The sequence below is a fragment of the Myxine glutinosa genome, chromosome 4, assembly GCF_964187855.1.
Source record: "Myxine glutinosa chromosome 4, kmMyxGlut1.1, whole genome shotgun sequence".
Classification (NCBI taxonomy): Eukaryota; Metazoa; Chordata; class Myxini; order Myxiniformes; family Myxinidae; genus Myxine; species Myxine glutinosa.
Window position 1 is genome coordinate 192077645 of NC_136264.1, and position 13524 is coordinate 192091168.

The window sequence follows — 13524 nt, forward strand, 5'->3', positions numbered from 1 at the left end:
GCGAAGTTACTTGGTAACTTCGTATTGCGGGATACCTTTCTACGTAATCCTTTCCCTCGTTTCTCTCGAGTTGTGGCTTTGAGGCTGTCGGGTCGGTAAGTGTCCCAAACGATGTCCATCCTGGAACAGCCTTGAAGTTGCCTTTCTATCCAGGGGATGAAGATATTGTCACTGTATTCGCTGAACGTAGAAGTGTTTTCTTGTGGCAGGGCATGTACAATGGCAGCACCATCAACCACTTTGGCGTCAAAATAAGTGGGTGTTTCTGGCTGGACACTTGCATCAATGCAATGCAATAGCTCTGATTTATTGCTTGGTAGTCGGAGTCTCCCATGCAAAGACAGTGCTGGCGGCCACGGGTGGTTTTCATGTTCAAAGAACACCTCCAGTTTGGTATTACGGACTTGGGCAGCGACGAACAGCTGACTGAACAGATTGCAGTCACTCCTTATTTCCTCGAATTGCTTTTTCGCTTTTGATTTCATGGTAGTGGAATGTGGACGTTTAAATAGAGGAAGTTGGTTTTTCTTGATGGCCACGTAAATTGATTCATGTCTTTCAACCAGCACTGCCTTGACGTACTTGGAATACTGGTCATTACCCAAAGTTTCCATCGTGTGCAGTGCTTGGACAACCATATCATCCACACAATCATGTTTGTCCTGGGTCATGAGTTCCTTTGATGTCTCCATGAATGGATTCCCCATTGTCACTATGGCATCGCACATATCGTTAACCTGTTTCTGGAACGTTTTCTGAATCGAATGTCCCTGGATGTGACTTTGGGAGGGTTGCTCTGACGAGTGATATAATTCGTGAAACTCTGTGAGGATTCTGGGATGTTAGCCTCCCCCCCCCCCCCCCCCCCCCCGGTCGGGGACAGCCTGGCGCCGCCACTGCCTATATGGCCGTCACCTGGTGGAACTTCCCATAATAGTAATGGATTCATTGACTAAATATGTTGGTTATGTGACTAAGACCAAGTTTTTTAGGTTATATATAAGCTGGATATTGCAAAAACATGACAGACACATAATTTGACCTTTGACCTTGACCTGACCTTGACCTCTAAAACGGGCAGCCCCCTCTCAAAAGTTTTGTATGGTCCTAAAGTAGAACTGTGCCAAATTTGGGCCTTTGGGCCAGTGTGTCACGATATCACTTAAATTTGGACTTTAGCCACCCCACTATTATGGAATTGCTGCTCCATGCTGTGAGTAGACATGGAAAAGAAATGGTGCTCGCCCCTGGTCCAAGCTTGCCAGCGATGTTTGCATTCAAGGATGACCTGACAGTTGTCCAACAGCAGTAGAGGTACTGGGGTGATTGGAAAGGTTGATGCTGTAGGTAAGGATGGTCTTTAAAGCAGGAAAGTCGAGGAGTGTGGTGGTGAGATGAGGAGTGGTGGATAACATGCACATTGCACAGGTTTGAGCTGGGAGGGGAGGTGGTTCCATCATTGGTGGAGGCCCCTGTGAAGAGTTTGGGAAGATGGTATACAGTGGAGTTGAATGATGTGGGAAGGGTGGAGGAGGTCAGAAACAAGCTTTTGAGAGGTTTGAAGAGGATTGATGGATGTGGTTTGCCAGGTAAGTTGAAGGTATGGTGTTTGAAGTTTTGGTTGATGCCACGAGTATTGTGGCCATTGATGATGTATGATATTACGATTGGGCATGTAGAGAGGATGGAGGTTGTGGTGAGCGGGTTTGTGAAGAGGTGGCTGGGAGCGCCACGCTGTTTGACGAACATTGTTTTTTATGTTCAGGGTGGAAAACCCCTATTTCCGTTAACATCACTAACCAAGGAGTTTAAAGTGGTGAGGGTGCCGGAGTTCATGATGGTGCGTCATTCGAGTGATCCAGTGGCAAAGAATGCTCTCCCAGAGAAGAAGGGAAATATGAAACGGAATGCAGAGGTGGATGAGATGGAGGAGCGGTTCCAACAGGAGGAGGTTGTGGGCATGGTACAGCACAGGAAGCATGGCTTGGGGTGGATGAAGCATGAGCGATGGGGAAAGGCATGTGTGAAAGAGAGGAGGAAGATGGTTGAGAGGGAGGTGAGAAGAAAGGAAGAGGAGGGGAGATATGTGAAAGCAGTCGGACAGGCACAGCAAGGTGCTTGGACTCAGTGGGAAGGTGTGCAGGTGAGGACGTTGAAGTGGCAAGACATTTGGAGGATGGAGCCAATATTGTTGAATTTATTGGTGCAGGCAATGTACGATGTGCTTCCATCACCAACAAACGTGAGAGTGTGGGCATTGTAGGAGGAGAGCTGCTCTTCGTGTGGATGTCTGGGAACAATGCAGCATCCACTGAGCGCATGCTCAGTAGCTTTGGCAGCAGGAAGATACAAATGGTGGCACAATCAAGTGCTCGTTGTGGTGGTGGAGATGGTGCAACAAAAGGTGATGAGATCGAGAGAGAGGAGAGTGGAGAAGGATGCCGATGGGAGAGGTGTTGTTTGTCAGTAAAAAGAAGGCCAAGTTAAGAGGTGGAAAGAGGAGGTGGTGGAAGGCAAGAGGTCGGTCAAATACTTGTGATTGTCAGGTGGTGGCAGACCTAAAGCTGCAATTGGTATTCCCAGAGGAGATCTACGTGACAAGGTTGTGGCCTGACATTGCCATCTAGTGAGGTACAACAAGGCAGGACATATTGGGAGAACTGTCAGTACCTTGAGAAGAGAACATGGAGGAGGTACACGAAAGGAAGAGAGGAAAGTAAAGTGAGCTGGAAGTGGAGTGTCAGGAGAAGGGTTGGCGAGTTTCTTGTCAGCCATTTGGGGTGGGGTGTCGAGGGTCTATTGGCTGCTCCTTTTATGCATTTCTTGCTCGACTTGAAGTGTGTGGGACAGAAAGAAGGAGGATGTGCGAGAGAGTGGCCGTTGATTAGGTGGTTCTTTGAACTTGGTCGAATGGTGTACGTGAGGTTGATTAGGTTGTGGTTCTTTGAGCTCCAAAAGAGTAGTGACTGAGAGAGTGGGAGGGAAATGGGGATGTGTGTATGGTTGTTGTTTTGAGCAGTCTATGTTATGAGGCTATTTAGTTGTATGTGTGTTTTTTGCATGTGTTTTGTTGTTGAGTTGTATATGTTGTGTGCATGGTTGGTTGTGTGGGTCGTTTTTCTGTGTGTGAGTGAGTATGTGTATGAGTGTTTTTGTTTGTGTTTTGTTGTTAAGTAGTGAAAGTTATAAGGGCGGTGGTTGGTTGGGTGCTCCACCATGTTTGGTTTTTTCGGTGCCGTAGATTCTAGGAGTGGAACCTGCCGTTTTTTTGTTGTAATTTGTGTTCACGCTGACTGGGGGTGGGGGTACGTAAGCATCCACGTGAAGTTGCATCAAGGTTGAAGGGCCGAAATGGGATGATGCTGAGGACTTTGACTGAAGACCCGATCAGTGCCGCACACTTGTTGCCATGTGTGTTTGGAAATTATATATATATAATTTGTCCCTTATGCATTTGTCCCTTATGCACGACCATATTTTTTAACTTACAAACTCCAAACTTGGGGTGCAAATACAACTTTGTGTTGGGCCTATCATAGGCTATGTGGCCGCAGCCTCACGTGGGGTGTGGGACGCCGAGGGGGCCATAAATTATCTGTGAATGTGTTTCGTGTTGCGTCACCTGGTGGTGGCAGAGGTTATTCAAATTTCTCTCTTTACCTGGGCAACGCTGATGTTAACACACTCTTTGCATGGGTAAATTTGTCCTCCTAAGGACAAGGACAGAGGATGAAAAGGGAAATGGTAAAAGGGGAAAGAAGTGACAGTGGGCCCACAGTTGGACACAACAACCAAAGGAATGAACGAACAGGAAAAAGAGGAGAGAGAATATGCGGGGAAACACAGTAACATGCAAATAGGTGAGTTGGATTGGGATTTTTCGTTAATGAAGGTGGAAAAGATTGCAGGTAAGGATGGGGGATGACCTGAGACAGTGGTGCACCACCTGCAATAAGCCCTGGAGAAGATTGCGGGTTTAAAACTCTTCCAGAAAGTTCAAGAGGAACAACAACTAGGCCAATAATCACTCACAAATATAATGACCCTTCATCCCTCAAATTAGAGCAACCAAAGGAAGAACACACTTCTGATGCGGTGCAGGACTTTCAATATGGTATTTAGTGTAAGAAATGGCTCAATTTCTGGCTCTGCACCGCACAGGAACACTCGTGATGAGCTTCTGCCTTGCAAGGAATTGAAATTGGTTGCCATCAGTTAATGGCCACATTAGCACCAGGCTCGGAATGATAGGAGGAGACTGTGCTGTTTTCTTTTCCACTCCGCAGTCAAGATGAAGCATCACTCAGCTAAAAAAAAGCCAGTTTGAATTGTCCGCAGTACAAAGCGCCAAGCACCAAAAGAAGAAACCATCATTTTTGTTAATGAAGGTAACACCGTAGTTAAAATATAACTCTATCCCAGTCTACTCTTTTCTACAAGGCCTCAAAGTTGCCAGTACACCATCAACTCAGTTCATTCCCCATCCCTACTCATGATCTTTTCTCTCATCATTAAGCCCACACCTCTTCCCATCCAATTGGCGGTTGCTGCGTTTCCCGCCCTCTTCTCTTACCTCCACCTGTTCATCGATCCCCATGTTGCATCTGCGCATCGTCTCAGGAGCAACAACAGGCAACAGGCAACAGCAGCGACAGGAACTTCGAAACAAACCTTGAATTGTCTCTCGAGAGCTGTGAAGCCGGTGGAGTCAGGGATGAGAAGGCTGTCCACGTACGCGTGGAGGTTCTCAGCCGATGCCTCAGTGTCCCCGCACACCACGGCATGTACCAGGACATCATGGATGAACATGTACTGCTCCTGATTTGGACAGTAGGTGGGGGAAATGGAGAAGGTGTAAACTTGAAATTAACTGCTGTTACTTTTTCTTCACCATTTTACCTCTACTCAAGCCTATGCTGTTCACAACTTTCCAGTCACACCATTCATCCAAAAACGTTTACCTCCTTCCTTAGCCACACTCTCATCACTTTCTTACAGGATCACCTTTCCTTCCACATCATCAAGGCTCATGGAAGAGTGAGGTGTCGGGGAGTATGGACTGGCAATTGTGCGGAGGGCCAATCTCTCTTCCGGTTTCCTATCCTTTACCTCTCATTCTGAGTGGTGGACGACGCCCGATATACACACCTCATCTTTGTGTCCAAAGCCAAAAAAAATCTGAGACCTTAAGAAGAAATAATGGCTGTTTGTATTCAAGTAGTGGATGAGATGGAGTAGTTGGTAGGGGAGGGGAAGAGGGTTTGGAGTTGCATCAAGCATCACAGATTCAGGGATAAGTAGCATTCCCATGGCATAACATTCCCATTCCCACTTCTGATGAGATTATTTTAAATTGTCTTTTTTAACCACCAAGTCATCCCGTAAACTGAAATGGTAGCTCAGAAGTAAGTACATTCTCATTTAGAGTTGTTTATTTTGAGTTAGTCTTAACAAGTCTTAACCTGACGATAAACTGTTCTCTTGCTTTGCACTCAGGATGCGAAATAAATCAATACACTATCCTTCAGGGAAGGCCTTAAGCCTGCTTTCGCACCTGCTCGTATTCGCTTATGGGACATTTGGAAAATCCGAGGTCATAGTGTGCCAATACCTGGGTAAATATGAAATTTATAACTTCATCTGTGGAGGCACTGCATCAGCAGGTTAGCCACACCTGTGATGATATGAATTGAGAATTTCATCTCGGCTATATACGCATTTGTTGGATGAAGTCCTCAAGCCAGAGAACTTCGACAAGGTGTGAAAGCTCTGTTACCCTATTTGATTGTTACCTGCACTACCGAAGGTGGACGGAGGGTTTTTTTCACCCCTGCCTGTCTTTTTGTCTGTGAGCAGGATATCTCAAAAAGTTGTGGATGGATTTGGACAAATTTGGTGGAGAGGTTGGGTGTGTGACGAGGACGAATTGTTTCGATTTTGGTGAAGATCCAGATCCAGAAGCAGGAGTTTTTGAATTCCCAAGGGATTCTTCACTATTGAGAGATTGGGCCAAAAACGATATGTAGCACGATATTTCAAAACGTTGTGGACGAGTTATGCCAATACTAGGTGGATGAGTTGTTTAGGTGACAAGAACAAGCCGACTAGATTTTGGGGTTCAGGTCTGAATCGAGATCCAGCCAATCAGTGAAATACAAAAGGTAAACTAGTCAAGATGGTGGAGGTATGCGCTCTAACGAGTGCCGTTCTCATTCTACATGGAAGTTAAGGTATTACTGAGACAGAAGCGTTACCACGAGGTCTCATTGCTCTTTATACATTGCATGATGTACATTTACTGAGTGAGTGTCCATGCAAACAGCAAGTCTGACAATAAACGGAAAGTGGCGTGCGAATAACTTTTGCAAAACAACCCGAAAAACACAAGTGATGATCGAATTGTCAGTGTCATTGTAAGATAAGCCAATTTTGACAAATAGTTTTAAAATGACATCGAGAAGGAGGAACAAGCTTGTGGGTGGATAAAGCAAACAGCTGCGGATTGTGAGAAAGCATCGTGAAATGAGCGCGTCACCCACTGGTGAAGGGAAGATTTCAAAATTCCCTACGAGCACAAACAAGCACACACACCATGGCAGTGGCTACGATTCCCAAAAACCTCATTAGGTACACGGGTCGTTTGGCAATGTGAGATGAGAAGAGGGGGGACGTACATAAGTGAGTCAGTAAAAGAGACGAGCGCTTCGGGAAGGAACCCGGATAAAATCATACAACTGGTGCAAAAACAACTAGACTCCAAGCGGTCCATCATGGTATAGTCTGTTGGACAGTGATAACCATTGCGAGGCCAACCAGTCGTTTTCTTGGCTTATGAGCGATCATTGAACGACCCTTCGGTGTATTCTCACACTGCAATCTTGAAAGCGACACTTGAAGTGATTCCAAAGTGGATCTGCATGTACAGTACATTGTATATACTATCAGTATGAACCTGAATAAATCTACAGTTGTCTCTGGGATTATTTATCTCAATGTCAAGCATTTCACCCCTGCGAAGAAAGAGGTGCTCCATCATATAGCACCTGTAATGGTGAGTTTTTGCTCCTCCTCCAGGAAATACACCACGGTGATGATTGTCGGGCAAGCGTATCTGGCTTCAAACTACATGCCATCACGAGAGGTAAGCACCATGGAATTGCCACGTATATTCAATATACTGTTCAGGACTGCACCATGGTTGCTGCGTCCAAACCTGATGATATCCTTCAATCACACATCGCCAAAGTCCAACAACTGCACATTGTAATTGTTTACAAGTTTCTGACAGTGTGGCTACAACAACCCAACGATCTGCCTGTAGCTCCCCCAATCATCCTCTTTGAGGGTGGCTTCCACTGTCAGCATTCAGATTAGGGATACATCTATGCATCACCTGATGGTGAAGTATTGTGTGGCTGGGCTTTGCAATCAGACATTACCCGACTCTTTGACAGACATCGGCTAGCAATTTTCTCCTCCAGCTGCTGGAATTAATCAACCAATCAAAACAGGGCCTGGTGGAGTAGCAACACTTCCGACATGCCATCAAGAACGGTTCTGGATCACTTTCCCCATTCCCATGACGGACACTAACCAGGCACCTGTCTGGAGCAATCCAGCTGGCTGCAAGCTGCCACGGAAGGAAGGGTGCTGCCGCAACCGTTTTAGGACAGGTTTTGGCTACTTTATGGCCTGCACGTACCCTTGGGGTCTTGCAGATTCAACTAGCTGTGACTGTGGAGGAATCCACATGGAAGACAACCTGGTGGAGGAGTGCCTCATCTACTACCTTGATGGCAGCTGGAATTCTCTCCCTCTACTAAACACCCAGGCCAAGGACTAGCTGAGAACAGTGCCATTCATAGTTTAATGCTCAGATAAGCCACAAGCGATAAAAAGATGACAATTGGGTTATACGGCCTGTGACTTTGTGGAGACGACAATGCTTGCTGGACAAAACACGATGAAGAAGAACCGCCCTTAGAGGCCATCTTTCCCCGCAGAGAAGGGGTTGGCCTTTTTTGGGTACCCTGGTCCCCTTTTTGAAGCAATGTTTTATGGCCGGATGCCCTTCCTGCCACCAAACCTGTTAGTTGCCTCTTGCGACACACAAGGAATTACCAGTGAACTGGTACTCAATTTGCCGACCTTGGAAGGATGACAGGCTGAGTCAACCCCCTCTGGCATTAATTCAGCGATCGACTGGGATTCGAACCCATGATTCTAGGATCCCAAGCTGGCACCCTAACCGCTAAGCCAACAGCACTGCACATCATATGAAACAGGATAATCATGCCATATCTATCTATATCTCTATCTCGATCTCTCTCTGAAGGCAGGTTCAAGGGTGCCAAAGCAACCCCAAGACAAGGATTGCACTGGATGGTTTGAATTGGTGATCCCGAGCAGTTGTCAGGGCAGGAAGTTGCAATTTGTGCTGGAACTAACTCCCTTCTCTTTGCAAAAGACACCGTGAGATCTTTAACATCCACCACCTAATACCAGAAATGGGTCACCCAGCTTAACGTCCTTCTGAGGGACGCAACGGGTTGTTTTCTTTGTACTGTGTTATGCAACTTGCCCGTGAATCACCAATTCAACAGTTTAGTCAGGTCAGGAATTGAATCCAGATGAAAGAGATCAAAGATACTTGCAATACTTCTGCACAATCTCGTCGGAACAGCAAATGGCAATTAATGGCAAATGTGGTATGTGGATGGAAAGATCCAAAATACCAATATCAGAAACAACTAGAACGGCACTCGGTTAAGTGCATACCTCTGCCAAGCTGAACAGTTTACTTTTTGTATCCCAGTGATAGGCCGGATCTTTTTTCGTACCTGAACCAAAATCTAATCGGATTGTTCTTGTCGCCTACCTAACGCATCCACCAAATTTCATCCGAATCCATCCATGAGATATCATGCTGCATATCGTTTTGGCCCTATTTCTCAATGGTGAAAATTCACTTCAAAAATTCTAAGATCTGGATCCGAACCCAGATCTTCACCAAAATCTCATCAATTCGTCCTTGTGACACACCCAACCTGTCCACCAAGTTTCGTCAGAATTCGTCCATCCCAAACCTTTGGAGATATATCCTGCTCACAGACAAACAAAAACAAACATGGGTGAAAGCATGACCTACGTCCACCGGGTGGCACAGGTAATAATTCTCATTTCCACCAAGTAAACTGCCCTGCGCCAATCTCACTACTGCCCTGCGCCAATAAATAAACAACATCAGGAAGCATCATATGTCTTGGATACCATTTAGTCCTGAGCAGTCAGTCCAGTTCAATCATGAACGACCATAAGCCTACCATAAGGCTTAAACTATTGGCATAAAATAACAATCAAGCGTAAAGATAACACTAGAAGAGCAGAAGTGATAAAATAAGTAGTTTGTACGGAGAGTCAAGGCTCATGGAAGAGGAAGAACACTGAATGGATCAGGATGCCACAGGAGAAAAGGAACAGTAATGGGAGAGATAGAGAGTGGGGAAACGCCAACAGCAGAGTTGAAGGACAAAATAGAGGGAGACCTGGACAAACAATGGATGTGGGGAGGAATTAGGGGTAGGGGAGGATGCAAGGAGTGGACAAGGTGAATACAGAGGCAAACACTCAGGAAGAAAAAACTAATATTTGTGAAGAGGTGGGCTTGGGGGTTAGGTGATGGGTGGTAGAGGTAGGATGGAGGGCTAATGCGGGGATAGAAAACATCATGGTTTTGGATGGGGGATGATCTGAGATGGTGTTGAACAGTTGTCTTGAAGACTTGGAAGGAAGAATGAGATTGAAGAGAATGTGGAAGTTGGGTCCACAGGTGTGGAAAAAGAGGAACGAATGAGTGGAGGTGAGCAGTGATCCTGGTGTTAAATGCAATGAAATGAGTTTCCTTTGAAGTAAAGGTACACATACCTCAGTCTGTACGAGGTACTTGCGCTGAGTGCGGACATGCTTGAGGAACCCGAGCACATTGACCGTACCCTGTTCCCTCATCTGGTGCAGCATGCTGTCCAAGACAATGTACGTGCCTGCCCACCCAGCTGTCGCACTAAGCAAAAAAGATGTACCGAAGAAGTGTGATTAAAAAGTGAAAACTGTATTGGAGGAAGGTATACCAGTTCAAAACACATATTAAATCTTTCACCTTGGTTTATGTCTTTGTGCCTTACGAATACAATACTCAGCAAAATGTATTCAGTCAAGGGACAGACTTTGCTTGAGGGTTTGTACTTCAAGTTTTCAACTACATGCGGAAACCGCACAAGATCATTATTTCCGGGCAGGGTCTGAGGCCAATTCCACACACAAGGAAACCCAGACACAGGACGTCAATTGACCCTTCATCATGTCTGTGCCAAATGCACACCATCAAAACTCAATTTCAATAAGGTAGAATGGGGGACGTGGGGATTTAAGGAGGAGAGTTTAGAAATGGGAGGACGGAAGGGGAATGATGAGGGGAGTGGAAGGAATACATAAAAGAGATAAGAAGTTGCATTCGCAACACTGTAAATACCAAATTTTGCAAATATTACTATTGTTGTGTTTTTTAATGTAAATATCCCAATATCCAAACAAAACAGTTTTCACGTAACACCCAGAGATCCCGAGCAACAAACGAGTCCCGAGCTATAGCTACATACCGGCCGATGTCCCAATACCCCTCGAACCTCAAATATTCCAAGAATCCAATTTCATTCAAAACCATCCACTAACCCTGCTGCTACCCCTTTCCCAGGAAGCACGTTCCAACTCTCTCTGCATGAAATACTTGACAACTCTGCGTGAAATACTCCTGCCATGCCTTCGTCCTAACTCAACCTATACCTGCCAGTCTGGCCACCATCCATCTTAGTTATAATTTGTGCACCAAATCTATCTTTACTCTTCATTATTTTAAACATTTATGCCAGACCCTTTTGTAATTTCCTCCTTTGCCAATTTTAAAATTGCAGTCCACTCGATCACATCCACATTTGCAGCTTTTCATTTACGTTTATTAATGGGTTTTTTTTTTGTACACAAGATCGAGGCTTGTGTAAGACCTAACATTAATCACAACAAAAAACAGACACACAAAACACACAACAAAGGGAGTGGGAGACAACATGGGGAGAGAGAGGGAAGCACACAAGTACAACAGCAGAGAACAGGGACATCGGGAGATCTGTGGGAGGGAGAGGGCTTGGGGGGAGGAGGCAAGGTAAGGGGGGGGGGGGGTGTGAGAGGTATAAAACACGTGGACACTGCTAGGACTTCCAGGAAAGAAGCTGGTATTTCAAAAAAGTGGATCTGGGGTGAATTAACGGGGGTAGAAAAGATCAAGGTTTTGGATGGGGGAAGATAAGAGATGGTGGTGAACAGCTGTTTTATAGACGTGGAGGGAGGAGTGGGATTGAAAAGATTGAGGGAGTTTGTTCCAGAGGCAGGAGAAAAGAGGAATGAAGGAGTAAAGGTGAGCAGAGAGCCTAGATTTTGGCAATTTCACCGGAAGAGGGTTGCTGTAAGATCTTGTGCGACCAAAAGGAATATTTGGGGGACAGAGCACAGATAGAGCTGGGGGAGCTAGGCCGGATAGCAGTTGGTAGAAGACAGAAAGACCACCTACCTGACTGTGGTGAGGAGCTCAGTTGTGCCAAGGAAGTACTTCGCAGGACGGAGGATGCCCAGTCGGCGACTGGCTTTGAAGGCCAGCTTGGAAATGTGGTTTTCCCAGGAAAGATCATGGCAGATAGTGAGACCCAAAAGCTTGAGTGAAAGAACTTCTTGGAGAGGATTGTTGAGAAAGTAGATGGGAGGGTTGTCCAGTCGGTCTTTTCGGAGAGACATAGTAAGAGTGTGAGATTTCTCAGTGTTGAAAGACATGTTCCACTTGTTTGACCAGTCTGTGCTTTTGTTCAGGTCTGCAGAGAGTGAGGAGGCTGCAGACTGTCAATTGAGGGATGAGGAATGGAGTGGCAGAGAGTGGAGTCATCAGCAAAGAGATAGAGAGGATTTTCCAGAGAGTCGAAGAGATCATTGATGAAGACCAGAAAAAGCACAGGGCCCAGAACACTGCCTTGGGGAACTCCAGCCTGAACAGGAAGGGGGAGATGAGAGAAATCCATTCAGGGCCACACATTGACGACGACCAGAGAGGACGTCCGCAAGCTATGCGTGTAGATTTCCATGGATACCATGGGAGGAGAGTTTGGTTAGCAGAGCGGGGTGCCAGACCATATTGAAGGCACGTGATATGTCAAGGGAGACAGGTCTGAATTCCTGTTTGGCATTGAGGACCTCCATCCATTGTTGAGACACCATAAACAGCATGCCCAGGGTAGGGTGACTTGGTCTGAAACCAAATTGATGATCAGAGCTCAAGCCATTGGAGAAGAGGAAGGACTTGATATCCGAAGCAATGATGGATTCCATGACTTTGCTGATAATTGGGAGCAGGCTGATTGGTCTGTAATTGCAAGGATCTGTTTTTGCACATTTTTTGTGTAAAGCGGTGATGTTGGCTGATTTCCAAACTGATGCAGATGACCTTGAGCAAAATAGAGGGTGAAGAGAACAGAGAGAGCGTGAGATAGAGCGGCAGAGCAGGATTTTAGGACCTGTCGGCTGATGCCGTCAGGTCCAGTTGCAGAATCAGAGTCGAGGTTTGACAGAAACTTCTCCACCTTGTCAGGAGAGAAGGACACAGAGTCCCGGAGCAGCTGGGTTCGACTGGGTAAGGTGGGTACAGAGAGAGATGGGTTTGGGACACAAGATTTTGAGGCAAACACAGAGTTGAGGCATTCGGCTTTGTCACGTGTGGTGTCAACTGTGTAGCCATTTGAGGTAAGGGAGTGGAGGGGAAACAAACACCAGAAACAGATTTGATCAGATGCCACCAGGATTTGGAGGAAGGAGATAGGTTTGAGAGTTCAGTCTTGAGTGTGGAGAGATAGTGCTTCCAGGCTCTCCTGAGGGTAGACACACACTTGTTCCGAGCTTGGTGGAAGGAACTGAGATTGCCTTCAGTTGGATTAGCCTTCCAAGAGGCAAAGGCAAGTTGTTTCAGGGCAACTGCCTCACCACAAGATCCAGTGTACCATGGACGGGAGGAAGGGTATGACAACTGGAGAGGAGGTGGGATAAATATGTCCATGAGAGAGAGAGAGAGAGAGAGAGAGAGAGAGAGAGAGAGAGAGAGAGAGAGAGAGAGAGAGAGAGAGCAGTTTACTTTGGAAGAATTCCCAGGAAGAGTTGATGTCAGAGGCAGTAGGGATGGGAGACCAGTCCAGATGATTGATGGCTGCATGAAGACCAACTGGATTCTGGGTTCTGATTCTGATATTGATTCTAGGATTCTGATTGAATCTATGTTCACTGTACATGGTCAGCTGTTTCCACCAATCACAAATCAGAAGCCAAGTTCATTCAACCATCCTTGCTTCAGATTAAAGAATGTTCAGCACATCTGTTCGTCTTGGTGGGTCTTCATGCCGGTGTGCAGTCAAAACAAGAGCAATCATCTCAGTACAA

At 46.1% G+C, this 13524-nt stretch overlaps 1 protein-coding gene across 1 annotated transcript in view; it reads right to left on the reverse strand.

The window, feature by feature from the left end:
- LOC137426001 (receptor-type tyrosine-protein phosphatase gamma) overlaps positions 1-13524 on the reverse strand; it is a 383032-nt gene that overhangs the window by 104725 nt on the left and 264783 nt on the right. The window contains exons 9-10 of the mRNA XM_078776830.1: positions 9925-10060; positions 4672-4818 (exon numbers count right to left, since the gene is read on the reverse strand). Of these exons, the coding sequence (XP_078632956.1) occupies positions 4672-4818; positions 9925-10060 (283 nt within the window). The remainder of the gene's footprint in view (positions 1-4671; positions 4819-9924; positions 10061-13524) is intronic.